Below are 25,547 nucleotides of genomic sequence, written 5' to 3'. Positions count from 1 at the left end.
CTTCTGATGAACAGGAGTAGTAGTGCACCATGTAGGAAATAGGGTGCCATTTGAGACGTGCCAGTCAGAGGGGCAGCACTCTGACCCCGACGTGGCACCATGTTTGTCCTGACTGTGTTTTAACCTGTTAGGGGATCCAGTGGGACTCTTCTGAAGACCACTGCTCACATTTAAACAGCTATTGTTAACAAGGGGCATATTAACACACAAAGGAGTCTCTAAATGTGTCTAATGTTAAAATAGATCTCTAGAGGTCAAAGAAATGTCCTAGGTCACAGGGGAACCCTATCAGACAGACTGTCAATTCATCAATAATCACAATGAATGCAACATTAGTTAAGTGCTCCCCATTGGGATATATAATAAGAGCATAGGGGATAATGCAGTAATATAATATAGGGGTAAGAGCTTCCATACGTTGGAGCGTCAGGTTAAGGTGCGTACATAAATCTGTGGTCAAGGGGGTCTCAACACGGCTGGGCTAGGCTAAATTAGCATGCTACCATATTAACGTAAGTGCTAATGTTATTCAAGGGTCTGGCCTACGTTAGCATGCTAACGCATTAGCGGTGCAAATGCTACTGAAGGGGCTAAGCTATACACCGACGCTCAGGGTAATATTTTATATTTTTGATGTAACTTTTATTTAACTAGGCAAGTCAGTTAAGAACAAATTCTTATTTACAATGATGGCCTACCGGGGAACAGTGGGTTAACTGCCTTGTTCAGGGGCAGAACGACAGATTTTTACCTTGTTAGCTCGGGGATTCGATCCAGTAACCTTTCGGATACTAGCCCAACACTTTAACCACTAGGCTACTTGCCGCCCAGGTAGTGTTGTGATTAGCAAAACAACGCAGCGTAGCTAATACAGATGGGTCTGGAGGGAGGGGTTAGAGGCGCGGCTAACGCTAATAGATCATTATCGGTGGTGTATTTAGCAAACGCCATGTCATCCTCCTCTTCCTCTCTGACCTCACATGGAACACCGCTTGCCACGAGGTCCCTATGGCAACCATTTACATCTGTGGTCATGGGGTCTCAACACGGCTGGGCAACTAAACTTGTAATGGCTACCAAGCCGAGGAACTAACAGACTAGCCAACACTGTGTGTTTAGTGTCGACGTTACTGTGCGTGTAAACCCACTATTACTACCACTAAACACTGTAGTTCCAAGTCTAACTGTGCGGACCTCGGTAGGGGAGTGTAGATCACATCATCCCATTTCAATTCACAATAAATTTGACCACTAGGAAGGGATCATTACAACATGAGACAGTGTGCTGGGGCTACAACAGCCATGTGGTGGGGCCTTTATGGGGCAGAGGCGGGGCTTAGACAAAATGGACTCATGGAGAAAAACCTCTCATCGTTAAAATAAAACATGACAAAATCAAGGGGTTGGGCTTACTGCTCTGCCAAACCAATCACACGGAGGAGCAGAGAGAGGGGGGGAAAGGCTAGCGGAACGCCTCAATCAAATCGACTGATTGAGCAGAGCACCTCCCCCTCTCTGACTTCCTGGTTGGTGTGTTGGTGGGCGAGGCTAACAGACAGGGGAAGGCAGTGGAACACAGACGGCACTTTCAGAACACCCTGGTGCATTCTGGGAAAGCCTAGTCAATCCTCTTTCGTTACATTCCGTCTGAAGGACAGCTGTCAAGGCAACAAGGGGCCTCCTCTGATTGGTTGTCTTTGCTGGCTAAGGCACACGGGTTTGGCTGGGCCAGTGGAGGAAGATCCAAAGGCTGGCCAATAGCGGAGGCTGCAGGGCTGCCGTTCAGCTTCTGGGCCACACCCCCAGAGTTAAGACCCTCACCCTCAGAGGACTTGGGGGGGCTGGTGGAGGGGGGAGGGGGTGAGGTCTGGAGGGAAGGAGAAAGAGAGTTAATGCTTATTTAAAACTACATCTAACGGTCTCTTTACATTTAGTGTGACGACACACCGCTTATTCTATGGCTTGACCCTTATTCTGATGTCAAACCTTTATTCTGTTGGCAGTCACCTTTTTACCTCCTCGCCCTCCTTTCACTGGGACGTCTTTACCCCTTCTGGAGAGACGGGGAGAGAGGGAGAGATTAGTAAAAAGTAATATCAGACTCAAGTATAGAGACAGTTTAATTTAGAGAGCAGCAGCAGTGTCTTACCCTCTCCCTGCCCCGACTGACACCACCTGCATGTTGAATCCCCCTCTGCCACGCAGTGGTTTGTTCCCGGCCCACTGGCCCACCACCATTCCGGCTATCTCCAACTTCCCTCCCTGGGGGGGGATCGACTGCAGACCTGCTCATCAAAAGACAGATTAAAGTGTGTTTGTTATCTGTTACAAAAGTGCAGATAGAACATCATCAAACTTCCTGGTGCACGAACAGCGCCTCGGAGCCGACGCCTCGGAGCCAACGCCAACGCCTCGGAGCCAACGCCAACGCCTCGGAGCCAACGCGCCTCGGAGCCAACGCCTCGAAGCCGACGCCTCGGAGCCAACGCGCCTCGGAGCCAACGCCTCGGAGCCAACGCCTCGGAGCCAACGCCAACGCCTCGACGCCTCGGAGCCAACGCCTCGACGCCTCGGAGCCAACGCCTCGACGCCTGGAGCCAACGCCTCGGAGCCAACGCCTCGACGCTAACGCCTCGACGCCTCGGAGCCAACGCCTCGAAGCCGACGCCTCGGAGCCAACGCCAACGCCTCGGAGCCAACGCCAACGCCTCGGAGCCGACGCCTCGGAGCCGACGCGCCTCGGAGCCAACGCGCCTCGGAGCCGTCGCGCCTCGGAGCCAACGCCTCGGAGCCAGCTCCTCGGAGCCAACGCCTCGGAGCCAACGCCTCGGAGCCAACGCCTCGGAGCCAACGCCTCGGAGCCAACGCCTCGGAGCCAACGCCTCGGAGCCAACGCCTCGGAGCCAACGCCTCGGAGCCAACGCCAGCGCCTCAGTGTCTGGATCTTTGCATTGATCTATTGGATATGTGTGTGCACTTGTGAATGTGTGTGTGTGAGATGCTCACCTGGGAAGGCTCTGGGTCTGTGCTGGGCTGGGTGTGAGTGGTGATGAGGGTGAGGATGTTGAGGGTGGTGGTGGTGTGGCATGTTGCCCATGGGCGGGGGGGTAGAGGGGAGGCAGAGGGTAGAAGGGGGAGGGGGCAGGAAGGAAGGAGGGGGAGAGGAGGAGGTGGGGGAGGAGGACGAGAGAAGTTGATGCCTTCAAGGATGGCCTGACGCATCTTCTCCACACGAGACACCAGCTCCTCCTGTAGGACAGAGAATATTATATATACTTATAAATCCCGGAAGTCGAGGAAAGCCTTTTACATGGGTCACAGAAAGCAATTCGCTGATGGGGGACAACGGCCTTCCAGCTGCCCAAGGATTGGACCCCACCCCCGACCCACCTGTCCTTCACACATGTCGAGCAGGGCTTGGCGGTCTCGGGCAGCACGGGCCAGTTTGGTCTGGAAGAGTTTCCCGTCGAAGAAGCCCCAGGGGCAGCAGTGTTCCCATGGTAACGGCTGACCACACACATCGTTGACCAACAGAGCCGTGTCCACGCCGGCCATGAAGAGAGACGCCAGCTGGACTCCCCGACCATCCACCTTCTCCACCTATAGACACACATTATATAATGTGTCCAATCAAAAACGCATCTTTTAACCAACGGGTAAAATAATATGTTAACTGTGAAGATAATCCTCTAAGGAAACCAATGTTCCAAACCTCAGGTCTCTATCAGAATCCGTTCCAAAGTTATTGGAGTTTATACCCTCGTAGGATGGCCAGAATTATGGTGACTAAATCAATGGAGGCCAGAGGAAAGAATAACGACACAATCCATAAAAATACATGACGTCAGCTAGGCTGGATGCTGTGAGGAATCAAGGCTACAAGGCTACCCTACCCAATGAAGTGGAATCCACAGGACAGAGGCTACAAGGCTACCCTACCCAATGAGGTGGAATCCACAGGACAGAGGCTACAAGGCTACCCTACCCAATGAAGTGGAATCCACAGGACAGAGGCTACAAGGCTACCTTACCCAATGAAGTGGAATCCACAGGACAGAGGCTACAAGGCTACCTTACCCAATGAAGTGGAATCCACAGGGCAGAGGCTACAAGGCTACCTTACCCAATGAAGTGGAATCCACAGGACAGAGGCTACAAGGCTACCTTACCCAATGAAGTGGAATCCACAGGGCAGAGGCTACAAGGCTACCTTACCCAATGAAGTGGAATCCACAGGACAGAGGCTACAAGGCTACCTTACCCAATGAAGTGGAATCCACAGGACAGAGGCTACAAGGCTACCTTACCCAATGAAGTGGAATCCACAGGGCAGAGGCTACAAGGCTACCTTACCCAATGAAGTGGAATCCACAGGACAGAGGCTACAAGGCTACCTTACCCAATGAAGTGGAATCCACAGGACAGAGTCTACAAGGCTACCTTACCCAATGAAGTGGAATCCACAGGACAGAGGCTACAAGGCTACCTTACCCAATGAAGTGGAATCCACAGGACAGAGGCTACAAGGCTACCCTACCCAATGAAGTGGAATCCACAGGACAGAGGCTACAAGGCTACCTTACCCAATGAAGTGGAATCCACAGGACAGAGGCTACAAGGCTACCCTACCCAATGAAGTGGAATCCACAGGACAGAGGCTACAAGGCTACCCTACCCAATGAAGTGGAATCCACAGGACAGAGGCTACAAGGCTACCTTACCCAATGAAGTGGAATCCACAGGACAGAGGCTACAAGGCTACCTTACCCAATGAAGTGGAATCCACAGGACAGAGGCTACAAGGCTACCTTACCCAATGAAGTGGAATCCACAGGACAGAGGCTACAAGGCTACCTTACCCAATGAAGTGGAATCCACAGGACAGAGGCTACAAGGCTACCTTACCCAATGAAGTGGAATCCACAGGACAGAGGCTACAAGGCTACCTTACCCAATGAAGTGGAATCCACAGGACAGAGGCTACAAGGCTACCCTACCCAATGAAGTGGAATCACAGGACAGAGGCTACAAGGCTACCTTACCCAATGAAGTGGAATCACAGGACAGAGGCTACAAGGCTACCTTACCCAATGAAGTGGAATCCACAGGACAGAGGCTACAAGGCTACCTTACCCAATGAAGTGGAATCCACAGGACAGAGGCTACAAGGCTACCCTACCCAATGAAGTGGAATCCACAGGACAGAGGCTACAAGGCTACCCTACCCAATGAAGTGGAATCCACAGGACAGAGGCTACAAGGCTACCCTACCCAATGAAGTGGAATCCACAGGACAGAGGCTACAAGGCTACCTTACCCAATGAAGTGGAATCCACAGGACAGAGGCTACAAGGCTACCTTACCCAATGAAGTGGAATCCACAGGACAGAGGCTACAAGGCTACCTTACCCAATGAAGTGGAATCCACAGGGCAGAGGCTACAAGGCTACCTTACCCAATGAAGTGGAATCCACAGGGCAGAGGCTACAAGGCTACCTTACCCAATGAAGTGGAATCCACAGGACAGAGGCTACAAGGCTACCCTACCCAATGAAGTGGAATCCACAGGACAGAGGCTACAAGGCTACCTTACCCAATGAAGTGGAATCCACAGGACAGAGGCTACAAGGCTACCTTACCCAATGAAGTGGAATCCACAGGACAGAGGCTACAAGGCTACCTTACCCAATGAAGTGGAATCCACAGGACAGAGGCTACAAGGCTACCTTACCCAATGAAGTGGAATCCACAGGACAGAGGCTACAAGGCTACCTTACCCAATGAAGTGGAATCCACAGGACAGAGGCTACAAGGCTACCCTACCCAATGAAGTGGAATCCACAGGACAGAGGCTACAAGGCTACCTTACCCAATGAAGTGGAATCCACAGGACAGAGGCTACAAGGCTACCTTACCCAATGAAGTGGAATCCACAGGACAGAGGCTACAAGGCTACCTTACCCAATGAAGTGGAATCCACAGGACAGAGGCTACAAGGCTACCTTACCCAATGAAGTGGAATCCACAGGACAGAGGCTACAAGGCTACCTTACCCAATGACGTGGAATCCACAGGACAGAGGCTACAAGGCTACCTTACCCAATGAAGTGGAATCCACAGGACAGAGGCTACAAGGCTACCTTACCCAATGAAGTGGAATCCACAGGACAGAGGCTACAAGGCTACCTTACCCAATGAAGTGGAATCCACAGGACAGAGGCTACAAGGCTACCTTACCCAATGAAGTGGAATCCACAGGACAGAGGCTACAAGGCTACCTTACCCAATGAAGTGGAATCCACAGGACAGAGGCTACAAGGCTACCCTACCCAATGAAGTGGAATCCACAGGACAGAGGCTACAAGGCTACCTTACCCAATGAAGTGGAATCCACAGGACAGAGGCTACAAGGCTACCTTACCCAATGAAGTGGAATCCACAGGACAGAGGCTACAAGGCTACCTTACCCAATGAAGTGGAATCGACAGGACAGAGGCTACACGGCTACCTTACCCAATGAAGTGGAATCCACAGGACAGAGGCTACAAGGCTACCTTACCCAATGAAGTGGAATCACAGGACAGAGGCTACAAGGCTACCTTACCCAATGAAGTGGAATCCACAGGACAGAGGCTACAAGGCTACCTTACCCAATGAAGTGGAATCCACAGGACAGAGGCTACAAGGCTACCTTACCCAATGAAGTGGAATCCACAGGACAGAGGCTACAAGGCTACCTTACCCAATGAAGTGGAATCCACAGGACAGAGGCTACAAGGCTACCCTACCCAATGAAGTGGAATCCACAGGACAGAGGCTACAAGGCTACCCTACCCAATGAAGTGGAATCCACAGGACAGAGGCTACAAGGCTACCTTACCCAATGAAGTGGAATCCACAGGACAGAGGCTACAAGGCTACCTTACCCAATGAAGTGGAATCCACAGGACAGAGGCTACAAGGCTACCTTACCCAATGAAGTGGAATCCACAGGACAGAGGCTACAAGGCTACCTTACCCAATGAAGTGGAATCCACAGGACAGAGGCTACAAGGCTACCTTACCCAATGAAGTGGAATCCACAGGACAGAGGCTACAAGGCTACCCTACCCAATGAAGTGGAATCCACAGGACAGAGGCTACAAGGCTACCTTACCCAATGAAGTGGAATCCACAGGACAGAGGCTACAAGGCTACCTTACCCAATGAAGTGGAATCCACAGGACAGAGGCTACAAGGCTACCCTACCCAATGAAGTGGAATCCACAGGACAGAGGCTACAAGGCTACCTTACCCAATGAAGTGGAATCCACAGGACAGAGGCTACAAGGCTACCTTACCCAATGAGGTGGAATCCACAGGACAGAGGCTACAAGGCTACCTTACCCAATGAAGTGGAATCCACAGGACAGAGGCTACAAGGCTACCTTACCCAATGACGTGGAATCCACAGGACAGAGGCTACAAGGCTACCTTACCCAATGAAGTGGAATCACAGGACAGAGGCTACAAGGCTACCTTACCCAATGAAGTGGAATCCACAGGACAGAGGCTACAAGGCTACCCTACCCAATGAAGTGGAATCCACAGGACAGAGGCTACAAGGCTACCTTACCCAATGAAGTGGAATCCACAGGACATAAAACGCCCGAGGACAGAGGGATATTGATTTTGAGACATGCAGTATTATCATGTTTAGTATAAGCTTTTCATATCAGTGCAAAGTCCCTGTTCTCATAACAACAACCATATGGACATGTAGTGATGCCATGAGCTGAACATCCTGTTCCTGTCCATGGATAATATTGAACTGTTATGGACTACTGGGTTTCTCCAAGCTCTGTCGAAGACCCTTCACACCTGGCTGAAATATCATGTGACCACACAGGACCTCTCAAGCTGGACCTCTCAAGCTGGACCTCTCAAGCTGGACCTCTCAAGCTGGACCTCTCAAGCTGGAGGAGGGAGAAGAGCCATCTTCAGTAGGTCGACTACAAGGCCTGGACCGTCGCCTTTAATGGTAAGAAGTGGTGAACTGATAAGTTAGGCAAAGTACCTTTTAGGGAATGGTACCTGAAATCCAATACAGAAACTGGGACAGCAGAGCCCAGGCACTAAACACAAGTAGACAGTCTCAGAAGACATACGACTTCAAAGAGCTGAAGGGTTTTAAGCCAACCTTCAAGGAGAAGACAATGTAGAGCACAGGCGCCGCAACTCAAAGAGCCATCAGACAGTATAACCAGGGACACACCCTAAAGGATCAGCCATCAGTATAACCAGGGACACACCCTAAAGGATCAGCCATCAGACAGTATAACCAGGGACACACCCTAAAGGATCAGCCATCAGTGTAACCAGGGACACACCCTAAAGGATCAGCCATCAGTGTAACCAGGGACACACCCTAAAGGATCAGCCATCAGTATAACCAGGGACACACCCTAAAGGATCAGCCATCAGTGTAACCAGGGACACACCCTAAAGGATCAGCCATCAGTATAACCAGGGACACACCCTAAAGGATCAGCCATCAGTATAACCAGGGACACACCCTAAAGGATCAGCCATCAGACAGTGTAACCAGGGACACACCCTAAAGGATCAGCCATCAGTATAACCAGGGACACACCCTAAAGGATCAGCCATCAGTATAACCAGGGACACACCCTAAAGGATCAGCCATCAGTATAACCAGGGACACACCCTAAAGGATCAGCCATCAGTATAACCAGGGACACACCCTAAAGGATCAGCCATCAGTATAACCAGGGACACACCCTAAAGGATCAGCCATCAGTATAACCAGGGACACACCCTAAAGGATCAGCCATCAGACAGTGTAACCAGGGACACACCCTAAAGGATCAGCCATCAGTATAACCAGGGACACACCCTAAAGGATCAGCCATCAGGCAGTATAACCAGGGACACACCCTAAAGGATCAGCCATCAGTATAACCAGGGACACACCCTAAAGGATCAGCCTTCAGTATAACCAGGGACACACCCTAAAGGATCAGCCATCAGTATAACCAGGGACACACCCTAAAGGATCAGCCATCAGTATAACCAGGGACACACCCTAAAGGATCAGCCATCAGTATAACCAGGGACACACCCTAAAGGATCAGCCATCAGACAGTATAACCAGGGACACACCCTAAAGGATCAGCCATCAGTATAACCAGGGACACACCCTAAAGGATCAGCCATCAGAGAGTATAACCAGGGACACACCCTAAAGGATCAGCCATCAGTGTAACCAGGGACACACCCTAAAGGATCAGCCATCAGTGTAACCAGGGACACACCCTAAAGGATCAGCCATCAGACAGTGTAACCAGGGACACACCCTAAAGGATCAGCCATCAGACAGTGTAACCAGGGACACACCCTAAAGGATCAGCCATCAGACAGTGTAACCAGGGACACACCCTAAAGGATCAGCCATCAGTGTAACCAGGGACACACCCTAAAGGATCAGCCATCAGTGTAACCAGGGACACACCCTAAAGGATCAGCCATCAGTGTAACCAGGGACACACCCTAAAGGATCAGCCATCAGTGTAACCAGGAACACCCTAAAGGATCAGCCATCAGTGTAACCAGGGACACACCCTAAAGGATCAGCCATCAGTATAACCAGGGACACACCCTAAAGGATCAGCCATCAGACAGTATAACCAGGGACACACCCTAAAGGATCAGCCATCAGTGTAACCAGGGACACACCCTAAAGGATCAGCCATCAGTGTAACCAGGAACACCCTAAAGGATCAGCCATCAGTGTAACCAGGGACACACCCTAAAGGATCAGCCATCAGTATAACCAGGGACACACCCTAAAGGATCAGCCATCAGACAGTGTAACCAGGGACACAACCTAAAGGAGCAGCCAATCAGACAGTGTAACCAGGGACACACCCTAAAGGATCAGCCATCAGACAGTGTAACCAGGGACACACCCTAAAGGATCAGCCATCAGTGTAACCAGGGACACACCCTAAAGGATCAGCCATCAGACAGTGTAACCAGGGACACACCCTAAAGGATCAGCCATCAGTATAACCAGGGACACACCCTAAAGGATCAGCCATCAGACAGTATAACCAGGGACACACCCTAAAGGATCAGCCATCAGTATAACCAGGGACACACCCTAAAGGATCAGCCATCAGAGAGTATAACCAGGGACACACCCTAAAGGATCAGCCATCAGTGTAACCAGGGACACACCCTAAAGGATCAGCCATCAGTGTAACCAGGGACACACCCTAAAGGATCAGCCATCAGACAGTGTAACCAGGGACACACCCTAAAGGATCAGCCATCAGACAGTGTAACCAGGGACACACCCTAAAGGATCAGCCATCAGACAGTGTAACCAGGGACACACCCTAAAGGATCAGCCATCAGTGTAACCAGGGACACACCCTAAAGGATCAGCCATCAGTGTAACCAGGGACACACCCTAAAGGATCAGCCATCAGTGTAACCAGGGACACACCCTAAAGGATCAGCCATCAGTGTAACCAGGAACACCCTAAAGGATCAGCCATCAGTGTAACCAGGGACACACCCTAAAGGATCAGCCATCAGTATAACCAGGGACACACCCTAAAGGATCAGCCATCAGACAGTATAACCAGGGACACACCCTAAAGGATCAGCCATCAGTGTAACCAGGGACACACCCTAAAGGATCAGCCATCAGTGTAACCAGGAACACCCTAAAGGATCAGCCATCAGTGTAACCAGGGACACACCCTAAAGGATCAGCCATCAGTATAACCAGGGACACACCCTAAAGGATCAGCCATCAGACAGTGTAACCAGGGACACAACCTAAAGGAGCAGCCAATCAGACAGTGTAACCAGGGACACACCCTAAAGGATCAGCCATCAGACAGTGTAACCAGGGACACACCCTAAAGGATCAGCCATCAGTGTAACCAGGGACACACCCTAAAGGATCAGCCATCAGACAGTGTAACCAGGGACACACCCTAAAGGATCAGCCATCAGACAGTGTAACCAGGGACACACCCTAAAGGATCAGCCATCAGACAGTATAACCAGGGACACACCCTAAAGGATCAGCCATCAGACAGTGTAACCAGGGACACACCCTAAAGGATCAGCCATCAGACAGTGTAACCAGGGACACACCCTAAAGGATCAGCCATCAGGCAGTGTAACCAGGGACACACCCTAAATGATCAGCCATCAGGCAGTGTAACCAGGGACACACCCTAAAGGATCAGCCATCAGTGTAACCAGGGACACACCCTAAAGGATCAGCCATCAGTGTAACCAGGGACACACCCTAAAGGATCAGCCATCAGACAGTATAACCAGGGACACACCCTAAAGGATCAGCCATCAGGCAGTATAACCAGGGACACCCTAAAGGATCAGCCATCAGACAGTGTAACCAGGGACACACCCTAAATGATCAGCCATCAGTGTAACCAGGGACACACCCTAAAGGATCAGCCATCAGACAGTGTAACCAGGGACACACCCTAAAGGATCAGCCATCAGACAGTATAACCAGGGACATACCCTAAAGGATCAGCCATCAGTGTAACCAGGGACACACCCTAAAGGATCAGCCATCAGACAGTGTAACCAGGGACATACCCTAAAGGATCAGCCATCAGTGTAACCAGGGACACACCCTAAAGGATCAGCCATCAGTGTAACCAGGGACACACCCTAAAGGATCAGCCATCAGTGTAACCAGGGACACACCCTAAAGGATCAGCCATCAGTGTAACCAGGAACACCCTAAAGGATCAGCCATCAGTGTAACCAGGGACACACCCTAAAGGATCAGCCATCAGTATAACCAGGGACACACCCTAAAGGATCAGCCATCAGACAGTGTAACCAGGGACACACCCTAAAGGATCAGCCATCAGTATAACCAGGGACACACCCTAAAGGATCAGCCATCAGTGTAACCAGGGACACACCCTAAAGGATCAGCCATCAGTGTAACCAGGGACACACCCTAAAGGATCAGCCATCAGTATAACCAGGGACACACCCTAAAGGATCAGCCATCAGACAGTGTAACCAGGGACACACCCTAAAGGATCAGCCATCAGTGTAACCAGGGACACACCCTAAAGGATCAGCCATCAGACAGTGTAACCAGGGACACACCCTAAAGGATCAGCCATCAGTATAACCAGGGACACACCCTAAAGGATCAGCCATCAGTGTAACCAGGGACACACCCTAAAGGATCAGCCATCAGACAGTGTAACCAGGGACACACCCTAAAGGATCAGCCATCAGACAGTATAACCAGGGACACACCCTAAAGGATCAGCCATCAGTATAACCAGGGACACACCCTAAAGGATCAGCCATCAGACAGTGTAACCAGGGACACAGCCTAAAGGATCAGCCATCAGTGTAACCAGGGACACACCCTAAAGGATCAGCCATCAGACAGTGTAACCAGGGACACACCCTAAAGGATCAGCCATCAGACAGTATAACCAGGGACACACCCTAAAGGATCAGCCATCAGTGTAACCAGGAACACCCTAAAGGATCAGCCATCAGTGTAACCAGGGACACACCCTAAAGGATCAGCCATCAGTGTAACCAGGGACACACCCTAAAGGATCAGCCATCAGACAGTGTAACCAGGGACACACCCTAAAGGATCAGCCATCAGACAGTGTAACCAGGGACACACCCTAAAGGATCAGCCATCAGTGTAACCAGGGACACACCCTAAAGGATCAGCCATCAGTGTAACCAGGGACACACCCTAAAGGATCAGCCATCAGACAGTGTAACCAGGGACACACCCTAAAGGATCAGCCATCAGTATAACCAGGGACACACCCTAAAGGATCAGCCATCAGACAGTATAACCAGGGACACACCCTAAAGGATCAGCCATCAGTATAACCAGGGACACACCCTAAAGGATCAGCCATCAGAGAGTATAACCAGGGACACACCCTAAAGGATCAGCCATCAGTGTAACCAGGGACACACCCTAAAGGATCAGCCATCAGTGTAACCAGGGACACACCCTAAAGGATCAGCCATCAGACAGTGTAACCAGGGACACACCCTAAAGGATCAGCCATCAGACAGTGTAACCAGGGACACACCCTAAAGGATCAGCCATCAGACAGTGTAACCAGGGACACACCCTAAAGGATCAGCCATCAGTGTAACCAGGGACACACCCTAAAGGATCAGCCATCAGTGTAACCAGGGACACACCCTAAAGGATCAGCCATCAGTGTAACCAGGGACACACCCTAAAGGATCAGCCATCAGTGTAACCAGGAACACCCTAAAGGATCAGCCATCAGTGTAACCAGGGACACACCCTAAAGGATCAGCCATCAGTATAACCAGGGACACACCCTAAAGGATCAGCCATCAGACAGTATAACCAGGGACACACCCTAAAGGATCAGCCATCAGTGTAACCAGGGACACACCCTAAAGGATCAGCCATCAGTGTAACCAGGAACACCCTAAAGGATCAGCCATCAGTGTAACCAGGGACACACCCTAAAGGATCAGCCATCAGTATAACCAGGGACACACCCTAAAGGATCAGCCATCAGACAGTGTAACCAGGGACACAACCTAAAGGAGCAGCCAATCAGACAGTGTAACCAGGGACACACCCTAAAGGATCAGCCATCAGACAGTGTAACCAGGGACACACCCTAAAGGATCAGCCATCAGTGTAACCAGGGACACACCCTAAAGGATCAGCCATCAGACAGTGTAACCAGGGACACACCCTAAAGGATCAGCCATCAGACAGTGTAACCAGGGACACACCCTAAAGGATCAGCCATCAGACAGTATAACCAGGGACACACCCTAAAGGATCAGCCATCAGACAGTGTAACCAGGGACACACCCTAAAGGATCAGCCATCAGACAGTGTAACCAGGGACACACCCTAAAGGATCAGCCATCAGGCAGTGTAACCAGGGACACACCCTAAATGATCAGCCATCAGGCAGTGTAACCAGGGACACACCCTAAAGGATCAGCCATCAGTGTAACCAGGGACACACCCTAAAGGATCAGCCATCAGTGTAACCAGGGACACACCCTAAAGGATCAGCCATCAGACAGTATAACCAGGGACACACCCTAAAGGATCAGCCATCAGGCAGTATAACCAGGGACACCCTAAAGGATCAGCCATCAGACAGTGTAACCAGGGACACACCCTAAATGATCAGCCATCAGTGTAACCAGGGACACACCCTAAAGGATCAGCCATCAGACAGTGTAACCAGGGACACACCCTAAAGGATCAGCCATCAGACAGTATAACCAGGGACATACCCTAAAGGATCAGCCATCAGTGTAACCAGGGACACACCCTAAAGGATCAGCCATCAGACAGTGTAACCAGGGACATACCCTAAAGGATCAGCCATCAGTGTAACCAGGGACACACCCTAAAGGATCAGCCATCAGTGTAACCAGGGACACACCCTAAAGGATCAGCCATCAGTGTAACCAGGGACACACCCTAAAGGATCAGCCATCAGTGTAACCAGGAACACCCTAAAGGATCAGCCATCAGTGTAACCAGGGACACACCCTAAAGGATCAGCCATCAGTATAACCAGGGACACACCCTAAAGGATCAGCCATCAGACAGTGTAACCAGGGACACACCCTAAAGGATCAGCCATCAGTATAACCAGGGACACACCCTAAAGGATCAGCCATCAGTGTAACCAGGGACACACCCTAAAGGATCAGCCATCAGTGTAACCAGGGACACACCCTAAAGGATCAGCCATCAGACAGTACAACCAGGGACACACCCTAAAGGATCAGCCATCAGTATAACCAGGGACACACCCTAAAGGATCAGCCATCAGACAGTGTAACCAGGGACACACCCTAAAGGATCAGCCATCAGTGTAACCAGGGACACACCCTAAAGGATCAGCCATCAGACAGTGTAACCAGGGACACACCCTAAAGGATCAGCCATCAGTATAACCAGGGACACACCCTAAAGGATCAGCCATCAGTGTAACCAGGGACACACCCTAAAGGATCAGCCATCAGACAGTGTAACCAGGGACACACCCTAAAGGATCAGCCATCAGACAGTATAACCAGGGACACACCCTAAAGGATCAGCCATCAGTATAACCAGGGACACACCCTAAAGGATCAGCCATCAGACAGTGTAACCAGGGACACAGCCTAAAGGATCAGCCATCAGTGTAACCAGGGACACACCCTAAAGGATCAGCCATCAGACAGTGTAACCAGGGACACACCCTAAAGGATCAGCCATCAGACAGTATAACCAGGGACACACCCTAAAGGATCAGCCATCAGTGTAACCAGGAACACCCTAAAGGATCAGCCATCAGTGTAACCAGGGACACACCCTAAAGGATCAGCCATCAGTGTAACCAGGGACACACCCTAAAGGATCAGCCATCAGACAGTGTAACCAGGGACACACCCTAAAGGATCAGCCATCAGACAGTGTAACCAGGGACACACCCTAAAGGATCAGCCATCAGTGTAACCAGGGACACACCCTAAAGGATCAGCCATCAGACAGTGTAACCAGGGACACCCTAAAGGATCAGCCATCAGTATAACCAGGGACACACCCTAAAGGATCAGCCATCAGTGTAACCAGGGACACACCCTAAAGGATCAGCCATCAGACAGTGTAACCAGGGACACACCCTAAAGGATCAGCCATCAGTATAACCAGGGACACACCCTAAAGGATCAGCCATCAGTGTAACCAGGGACACACCCTAAAGGATCAGCCATCAGTGTAACCAGGGACACACCCTAAAGGATCAGCCATCAGTATAACCAGGGACACACCCTAAAGGATCAGCCATCAGTGTAACCAGGGACACACCCTAAAGGATCAGCCATCAGACAGTATAACCAGGGACACACCCTAAAGGATCAGCCATCAGTATAACCAGGGACACACCCTAAAGGATCAGCCATCAGACAGTGTAACCAGGGACACACCCTAAAGGATCAGCCATCAGTATAACCAGGGACACACCCTAAAGGATCAGCCATCAGACAGTGTAACCAGGGACACACCCTAAAGGATCAGCCATCAGTGTAACCAGGGACACCCTAAAGGGACCACCCAAACTCAGGACAAAGGAGAACACACAAGATATTTTTATTTTGTTCACACAAGTTTTAGAACTAGGGTTTTTCTTTATTTTTACTATTTTCTACATTGTAGAATAATAGTGAAGACATCAACACTAAGAAATAACACATATGGAATCATGTACTAATCAAATGAAGTGTTAAACAAATAAAAATATATTTGAGATTTGAGATTCTTCAAATAGCCACCCTTTGCCTTGACAGCTTTGCACACTCTGGGCATTCTCTCAACCAGCTTCACGAGGTACTCACCTGGAATGCATTTCAATTAACAGGTGTATTTGTATTAAGTATGGATCCCCATTACTTCCTGCCAAGGCAGCAGCTACTCTTCCTGGGGTTTATTATGGATCCCCATTAGTTCCTGCCAAGGCAGCAGCTACTCTTCCTGGGGTTTATTATGGATCCCCATTAGTTTCTGCCAAGGCAGCAGCTACTCTTCCTGGGGTTTATTATGGATCCCCATTACTTCCTGCCAAGGCAGCAGCTACTCTTCCTGGGGTTTATTATGGATCCCCATTAGTTCCTGCCAAGGCAGCAGCTACTCTTCCTGGGGTTTATTATGGATCCCCATTAGTTCCTGCCAAAGCAGCAGCTACTCTTCCTGGGGTCCAGCAACATTAAGGCAGTTATACAATTTTAAAAACATTACAATACATTCATTACATAATTCACAACACATTGTGTGCCCTCAAGCCAGGACCTCTGGTGGCATGTCTTGTGGGGTATGGATGGGTGTCTGAGCTGTGTGCCAGTAGTTTAAACAGACCTCTGGTGGCATGTCTTATGGGGTATGTATGGGTGTCTGAGCTGTGTGCCAGTAGTTTAAACAGACCTCTGGTGGCATGTCTTGTGGGGTATGGATGGGTGTCTGAGCTGTGTGCCAGTAATTTAAACAGACCTCTGGTGGCATGTCTTGTGGGGTATGTCAACACTTCTTACAAAAACAAGTAGTAATGAAGTCAATCTCTCCTCCACTTTGAGCCATGAGAGATTGACATGTATATCATTAACGTTAGCTCTCTGTGTACTTTTAAAGGACCAGCCGTGCTGCCCTGTTCTGAACCAATTGTGATTTTCCTAAGTCCCTCTTTGTGGCACCTGACCACACGACTAAACAGTAGTCCAGGTGAGACAAAACTAGAGCCTGTAGGACCTGCCTTGTTGATAGTGTTGTTAAGAAGGTAGAAACTAGGGCCTGTAGGACCTGCCTTGTTGATAGTGTTGTTAAGAAGGTAGAAACTAGGGCCTGCCTTGTTGATAGTGTTGTTAAGAAGGTAGAAACTAGGGCCTGTAGGACCTGCCTTGTTGATAGTGCTGTTAAGAAGGTAGAAACTAGGGCCTGTAGGACCTGCCTTGTTGATAGTGTTGTTAAGAAGGTAGAAACTAGAGCCTGTAGGACCTGCCTTGTTGATAGTGTTGTTAAGAAGGTAGAAACTAGGGCCTGTAGGACCTGCCTTGTTGATAGTGTTGTTAAGGAGGTAGAAACTAGGGCCTGCAGGACCTGCCTTGTTGATAGTGTTGTTAAGGAGGAAGAGCAGCGCTTTATTATGGACAGACTTCTCCCCATCTTAGCTACTGTTGTATCAATATGTTTTGACCAGGACAGTTTACAATCCAGGGTTACTCCAAGCAGTTTAGTCTCCTCAACTTGCTCAATTTACACATTATTCATTACACGGTTTAGTTGAGGTTTAGGGTTTAGTAAATGATTTGTCCCAAATACAATGCTTTTAGTTTTGGAAATATTTTTGGTGTGCCTTCTTAAAAGTTCATTTGTGGAATTTAATTATTTCTTAAAGTGTTTCAGCTCATCAGTTGTGTTGTGACAAGGTAGGTGGTCAACAGAAGATAGTCCTATTTGGTAAAATACCAAGTCCATATTATAGCAAGAACAGCTCAAATAAGCAAAGAGAAACAACAGTCCATCATCACTTTAAGACATGAAGGTCAGTCAATCTGGAAAATGTCAAGAACTTTGAAAGTTTCTTCAAGTGCAGTCGAGAAAACCATCAAGCGCTATGATGAAACTGGCTCTCATGAGGACCGCCACAGGAAAGGAAGACCCAGAGTTTCCTCTGCTGCAGAGGATAAGTTCATTAGAGTTACCAGCCTCAGAAATTGCAGCCCAAATAAATGCTTCACAGAGTTTAAGTAACAGACACATCTCAACATCAACTGTTCAGAGGAGACTGTGTGAATCAGGCCTTCATGGTTGAACTGCTGCAAAGAAACCACTACTAAAGGACACCAATAAGAAGAAGAGACTTGCTTGGGCCAAGAAACACGAGCAATGGACATTAGACCGGTGGAAATCTGTCCTTTGGTCTGATGAGTCCAAATTGGAGATTCATGGTTCCCACCGCCGTGTCTTTGTGAGACGCGGTGTGGGTGAACGGATGATCTACGCATGTGTAGTTCCCACCGTGAAGCATGGAGGAGGAGGTGTGATGGTGCTTTGCTAGTGACAGTCAGTGATTTATTTAGAATTCAAGGCACACTTAACCAGCATGGCTACCACAGCATTCTGCAGCAATACGCCATCCCATCTGGTTTGGGCTTAGTGGGACTATCATTTGTTTTTCAGCAGGACAATGACCCAACACATCTCCAGGCTGTGTAAGGGCTATTTGACCAAGACGGAGAGTGATGGAGTGCTGCATCAGATGACCTGGCCTCCAAACAAATTGAGATGGTTTGGGATTGAGTTGGACCGCAGAGTGAAGGAAAAGCAGCCAACAAGTGCTCAGCATATGTGGGAACTCCTTCAAGACTGTTGGAAAAGCATTCCAGGTGAAGCTGGTTGAGAGAATGCCAAGACTGTGCAAAGCTGTCATCAAGGCAAAGGGTGGCTATTTGAAGAAAATATATTTTGATTTGTTTAACACTTTTTTGGTTATTATAAAAATGTGTCATTTCACATTTTAGTCATTTAGCAGATGCTGTTATACAAAGCGACGTACAGGAGCAAGTAGGGTTATGTTATGTTATGTTATGCTCAAGGGCACGTTGACAGATTTTTCACCTAGGTGGCTCAGGGATTCGAACCAGTGACCTTTTGGCTACTGGCCCAACGCTTTTAACCGCTAGTCTACCTACCGCACAGCTCTTCACTGTCTCCACACATATGCTCCCTATGTACCACTTCATCAACTTGACTTGTTTCTGTCTACCACCCACACTCACTGTCCATCTCTTCTCCCGTATCCCTCAATCCCTGCCTGCTGTCCCAGCTACACCTCTGTAGAAGATCAGGTCCCTCTCTTCTAGAATGTACAGGAAACTGTTCCTCTCCTCCTCACTCCATGACTCAAACTATTGGGTCCAGAGGCGCAGTCGACGCTGAAAGATAATTGATGGGCTGTCCTTAACCTGTAGCGTACTGGCAGAGCTTTCCCCAACAGTGCCCCAGCTCAGGAACCAGCTGTACCTTCGAACTGGACTGTGTGCAGAACCAACCCTGTCTAGTGTGTGCTCTGCTGTACCTTGAGTTCCTGTAGCTGGTCTGGTTCGTAGAGCTGGTTAGAGACTGCCTGGGCCAGGAAGGCATCTAACTCATGTCTCTGTAGAATACGACCACCTGGCCACTGCATCATATACCTGTTAACACACACACACACACCTTAACACACCACACACACACACGTGGTACGCACACACACCTCTCACACCCTTCCAGTCTCACCTGAGCACGCAGCACATGAGCAGAAGGTGTTGTGGGACCTGAGCAGGGTTGAGTAGGGCAGGACAGTCAGAGCGGAGACAGGCTAGGAAAGCTCTGGTCCTCCGGGAGCGATCTTCACTGGCTCTACCAAGCCACAGCCTCCGCAGGTTAGGACAGGTCCACTCTCTGAAGCACAGCGCTGGAACCAGCTCCGGGGTCAGGGCCGACTTAGACTTCCCACTGGACCACTCCTTCACTATCACTGGAGGAACTGCAGGAGGAGACAGACAGGGAGAGAGAGACACAAGACAAACAGGGAGAGAGAGACAAGACAAACAGGGAGAGAGAGAGACAAGACAAACAACCAGGGAGAGAGAGAGAGAGTGGAAAAGTTAGACAATTGTACAAGCAAAACGAAATTGTTCACTTCCCTCCCTCCTTCCCTCCCTCCCCTCCTTCCTTCCCTCCCTCCTTCCTTCCTTCCCTCCTTCCTTCCTTCCTTCCCTCCCTCCCTCCCTCCCCTCCCTCACCTTCGAGGGGTCCCCTGTTGCGCATGGCGAGTCTCTCGAGGCGTCGGTGTGTTTCGGCTAGGCTGAAGAGGACCCCATAGCTGTACTGTCTGGCTGCTCTGAACAGCAGAGAGGCTGGAGGCAGTTCACTGTTACAATCATCTTCTATACACACCGCCATCTTAATCTCTCCCTGAGAGGGGAAGAGAGAGGGATAGAGAGAGGGGGGATAGAGAGAGGGGGGGATAGAGAGGGGAGGAGAGAGAGAGGCAGGGGGTGATGAGAGAGAGAGAGGGATGAGAGAGAGCAACTGCTGATTGCCCCTTTAAGTGTCACCAGAGGCTTGAGGCCAGAGATGCACCTTCACATGCCTGTTACTCTGTAACCCTACAGACACCAACAAATAGAGGCGGAAGAGGAAGTCATTATCGGACATTAGAAACTGGGGAGGTCGAACCGTGAATGCTGATTGGCTGAAAGCCATGGTGTACCACAGGTATGATAAAACCTGTATTATTATACAGGTTATAATAGCAATAAGGCACCTCTGGGGTTTGTGTTACATAACACTGCTAAGGGCTGAGTCCAGGCTGTGGTATAATGGCCATATACCACACCTCCTCAGGCCTCATTGCTTAACTATGAACGACCATAAACAAAGGGAGTGTCTGTGTTGCCTTGGTCAGTATGTGGTATATCTGTGGATACATCAGTCCTCTGTGTTACCTTGGTCAGTATGTGGTATATCTGTGGATACATCAGTCCTCTGTGTTACCTTGGTCAGTATGTGGTATATCTGTGGATACATCAGTCCTCTGTGTTACCTTGGTCAGTATGTGGTATATCTGTGGATACATCAGTCCTCTGTGTTACCTTGGTCAGTATGTGGTATATCTGTGGATACATCAGTCCTCTGTGTTACCTTGGTCAGTATGTGGTATATCTGTGGATACATCAGTCCTCTGTGTTACCTTGGTCAGTATGTGGTATATCTGTGGATACATCAGTCCTCTGTGTTACCTTGGTCAGTATGTGGTATATCTGTGGATACATCAGTCCTCTGTGTTACCTTGGTCAGTATGTGGTATATCTGTGGATACATCAGTCCTCTGTGTTGCCTTGGTCAGTATGTGGTATATCTGTGGATACATCAGTCCTCTGTGTTACCTTGGTCAGTATGTGGTATATCTGTGGATACATCAGTCCTCTGTGTTACCTTGGTCAGTATGTGGTATATCTGTGGATACATCAGTCCTCTGTGTTACCTTGGTCAGTATGTGGTATATCTGTGGATACATCAGTCCTCTGTGTTACCTTGGTCAGTATGTGGTATATCTGTGGATACATCAGTCCTCTGTGTTACCTTGGTCAGTATGTGGTATATCTGTGGATACATCAGTCCTCTGTGTTACCTTGGTCAGTATGTGGTATATCTGTGGATACATCAGTCCTCTGTGTTACCTTGGTCAGTATGTGGTATATCTGTGGATACATCAGTCCTCTGTGTTACCTTGGTCAGTATGTGGTATATCTGTGGATACATCAGTCCTCTGTGTTACCTTGGTCAGTATGTGGTATATCTGTGGATACATCAGTCCTCTGTGTTACCTTGGTCAGTATGTGGTATATCTGTGGATACATCAGTCCTCTGTGTTACCTTGGTCAGTATGTGGTATATCTGTGGATACATCAGTCCTCTGTGTTACCTTGGTCAGTATGTGGTATATCTGTGGATACATCAGTCCTCTGTGTTACCTTGGTCAGTATGTGGTATATCTGTGGATACATCAGTCCTCTGTGTTACCTTGGTCAGTATGTGGTATATCTGTGGATACATCAGTCCTCTGTGTTACCTTGGTCAGTATGTGGTATATCTGTGGATACATCAGTCCTCTGTGTTACCTTGGTCAGTATGTGGTATATCTGTGGATACATCAGTCCTCTGTGTTACCTTGGTCAGTATGTGGTATATCTCGGGATACATCAGTCCTCTGTGTTACCTTGGTCAGTATGTGGTATATCTGTGGATACATCAGTCCTCTGTGTTGCCTTGGTCAGTATGTGGTATATCTGTGGATACATCAGTCCTCTGTGTTACCTTCGTCAGTATGTGGTATATCTGTGGATACATCAGTCCTCTGTGTTACCTTGGTCAGTATGTGGTATATCTGTGGATACATCAGTCCTCTGTGTTACCTTGGTCAGTATGTGGTATATCTGTGGATACATCAGTCCTCTGTGTTACCTTGGTCAGTATGTGGTATATCTGTGGATACATCAGTCCTCTGTGTTACCTTGGTCAGTATGTGGTATATCTGTGGATACATCAGTCCTCTGTGTTGCCTTGGTCAGTATGTGGTATATCTGTGGATACATCAGTCCTCTGTGTTGCCTTGGTCAGTATGTGGTATATCTGTGGATACATCAGTCCTCTGTGTTACCTTGGTCAGTATGTGGTATATCTGTGGATACATCAGTCCTCTGTGTTACCTTGGTCAGTATGTGGTATATCTGTGGATACATCAGTCCTCTGTGTTGCCTTGGTCAGTATGTGGTATATCTGTGGATACATCAGTCCTCTGTGTTACCTTGGTCAGTATGTGGTATATCTGTGGATACATCAGTCCTCTGTGTTACCTTGGTCAGTATGTGGTATATCTGTGGATACATCAGTCCTCTGTGTTACCTTGGTCAGTATGTGGTGTATCTGTGGATACATCAGTCCTCTGTGTTGCCTTGGTCAGTATGTGTTGTATCTGTGGATACATCAGTCCTCTGTGTTGCCTTGGTCAGTATGTGGTATATCTGTGGATACATCAGTCCTCTGTGTTACCTTGGTCAGTATGTGGTATATCTGTGGATACATCAGTCCTCTGTGTTACCTTGGTCAGTATGTGGTATATCTGTGGATACATCAGTCCTCTGTGTTACCTTGGTCAGTATGTGGTATATCTGTGGATACATCAGTCCTCTGTGTTACCTTGGTCAGTATGTGGTATATCTGTGGATACATCAGTCCTCTGTGTTACCTTGGTCAGTATGTGGTATATCTGTGGATACATCAGTCCTCTGTGTTACCTTGGTCAGTATGTGGTATATCTGTGGATACATCAGTCCTCTGTGTTACCTTGGTCAGTATGTGGTATATCTGTGGATACATCAGTCCTCTGTGTTACCTTGGTCAGTATGTGGTATATCTGTGGATACATCAGTCCTCTGTGTTGCCTTGGTCAGTATGTGGTATATCTGTGGATACATCAGTCCTCTGTGTTGCCTTGGTCAGTATGTGGTATATCTGTGGATACATCAGTCCTCTGTGTTACCTTGGTCAGTATGTGGTATATCTGTGGATACATCAGTCCTCTGTGTTGCCTTGGTCAGTATGTGGTATATCTGTGGATACATCAGTCCTCTGTATTACCTTGGTCAGTATGTGGTATATCTGTGGATACATCAGTCCTCTGTGTTGCCTTGGTCAGTATGTGGTATATCTGTGGATACATCAGTCCTCTGTGTTGCCTTGGTCAGTATGTGGTATATCTGTGGATACATCAGTCCTCTGTGTTACCTTGGTCAGTATGTGGTATATCTGTGGATACATCAGTCCTCTGTGTTACCTTGGTCAGTATGTGGTATATCTGTGGATACATCAGTCCTCTGTGTTACCTTGGTCAGTATGTGGTATATCTGTGGATACATCAGTCCTCTGTGTTACCTTGGTCAGTATGTGGTATATCTGTGGATACATCAGTCCTCTGTGTTACCTTGGTCAGTATGTGGTATATCTGTGGATACATCAGTCCTCTGTGTTGCCTTGGTCAGTATGTGGTATATCTGTGGATACATCAGTCCTCTGTGTTACCTTGGTCAGTATGTGGTATATCTGTGGATACATCAGTCCTCTGTGTTACCTTGGTCAGTATGTGGTATATCTGTGGATACATCAGTCCTCTGTGTTACCTTGGTCAGTATGTGGTATATCTGTGGATACATCAGTCCTCTGTGTTACCTTGGTCAGTATGTGGTATATCTGTGGATACATCAGTCCTCTGTGTTACCTTGGTCAGTATGTGGTATATCTGTGGATACATCAGTCCTCTGTGTTACCTTGGTCAGTATGTGGTATATCTGTGGATACATCAGTCCTCTGTGTTACCTTGGTCAGTATGTGGTATATCTGTGGATACATCAGTCCTCTGTGTTACCTTGGTCAGTATGTGGTATATCTGTGGATACATCAGTCCTCTGTGTTACCTTGGTCAGTATGTGGTATATCTGTGGATACATCAGTCCTCTGTGTTACCTTGGTCAGTATGTGGTATATCTGTGGATACATCAGTCCTCTGTGTTACCTTGGTCAGTATGTGGTATATCTGTGGATACATCAGTCCTCTGTGTTACCTTGGTCAGTATGTGGTATATCTGTGGATACATCAGTCCTCTGTGTTACCTTGGTCAGTATGTGGTATATCTGTGGATACATCAGTCCTCTGTGTTACCTTGGTCAGTATGTGGTATATCTGTGGATACATCAGTCCTCTGTGTTACCTTGGTCAGTATGTGGTATATCTGTGGATACATCAGTCCTCTGTGTTACCTTGGTCAGTATGTGGTATATCTCGGGATACATCAGTCCTCTGCGGTGTCTGTGTTCTGCTACTCTCAACACCTCCGCTGACTTGAGGCAGAGGGGGCGTGGTTATGTCCATGTGACTCGCGTCGCCATTGACAACAGCGATGGAATGTTACCGTGGGAACCATCCCCTCCGCCCCCTCGACAGGACGGATCGTCCCACCTGGAGGACTTGTCTGGGAGATGGCTGAAAAGAGAGAGGGGAGAGGAGAGGGAGACAGGAGAGGAAAAGGGAGAGAGGAGAGGGGGGAGAGAGGAGAGGGGGAGAGAGAGGAGAGGGGGAGAGAGGAGAGGGGGAGAGAGGAGAGGGGGAGGAGAGAGGAGAGAGAGAGGAGAGGGGAGGAGAGGAGAGAGAAAAGGGGAGAGAGGAGAGGGGAGAGAGAGGAGAGGGGGAGAGAGAGGAGAGGGGAGAGAGAGGAGAGGGAGAGAGAGGAGAGAGAAAAGGGGAGAGAGGAGAGAGAAAAGGGGAGAGAGGAGAGGGGAGAGAGAGGAGAGGGGAGAGAGAGGAGAGAGAAAGGGAGAGAGGAGAGGGGAGAGAGGAGAG

The 25,547-nt window shown here is 49.0% G+C and overlaps 1 protein-coding gene across 1 annotated transcript; it reads right to left on the bottom strand.

Moving 5' to 3' along the window:
* Positions 1–1,286: 1,286 nt before the first annotated feature.
* On the bottom strand, positions 1,287–25,190 carry LOC123736407 (constitutive coactivator of PPAR-gamma-like protein 2; the record flags this gene model as incomplete). Its single annotated transcript, XM_045713190.1, is given in 11 exon segments — positions 1,287–1,867; positions 2,008–2,053; positions 2,150–2,285; positions 3,007–3,249; positions 3,391–3,600; positions 19,683–19,797; positions 19,883–20,132; positions 20,392–20,563; positions 24,968–25,043; positions 25,045–25,084; positions 25,087–25,190. Coding segments are annotated over 9 exon segments (1,252 nt in total), but the record flags the coding sequence as incomplete, so codon positions are not given.
* Between the last annotated feature and the right edge of the window lie 357 nt (positions 25,191–25,547).

This window comes from Salmo salar, unplaced genomic scaffold, assembly GCF_905237065.1.
Source record: "Salmo salar unplaced genomic scaffold, Ssal_v3.1, whole genome shotgun sequence".
NCBI lineage: Eukaryota > Metazoa > Chordata > Actinopteri > Salmoniformes > Salmonidae > Salmo > Salmo salar.
This window is presented reverse-complemented; position numbering and strand designations above follow the sequence as displayed.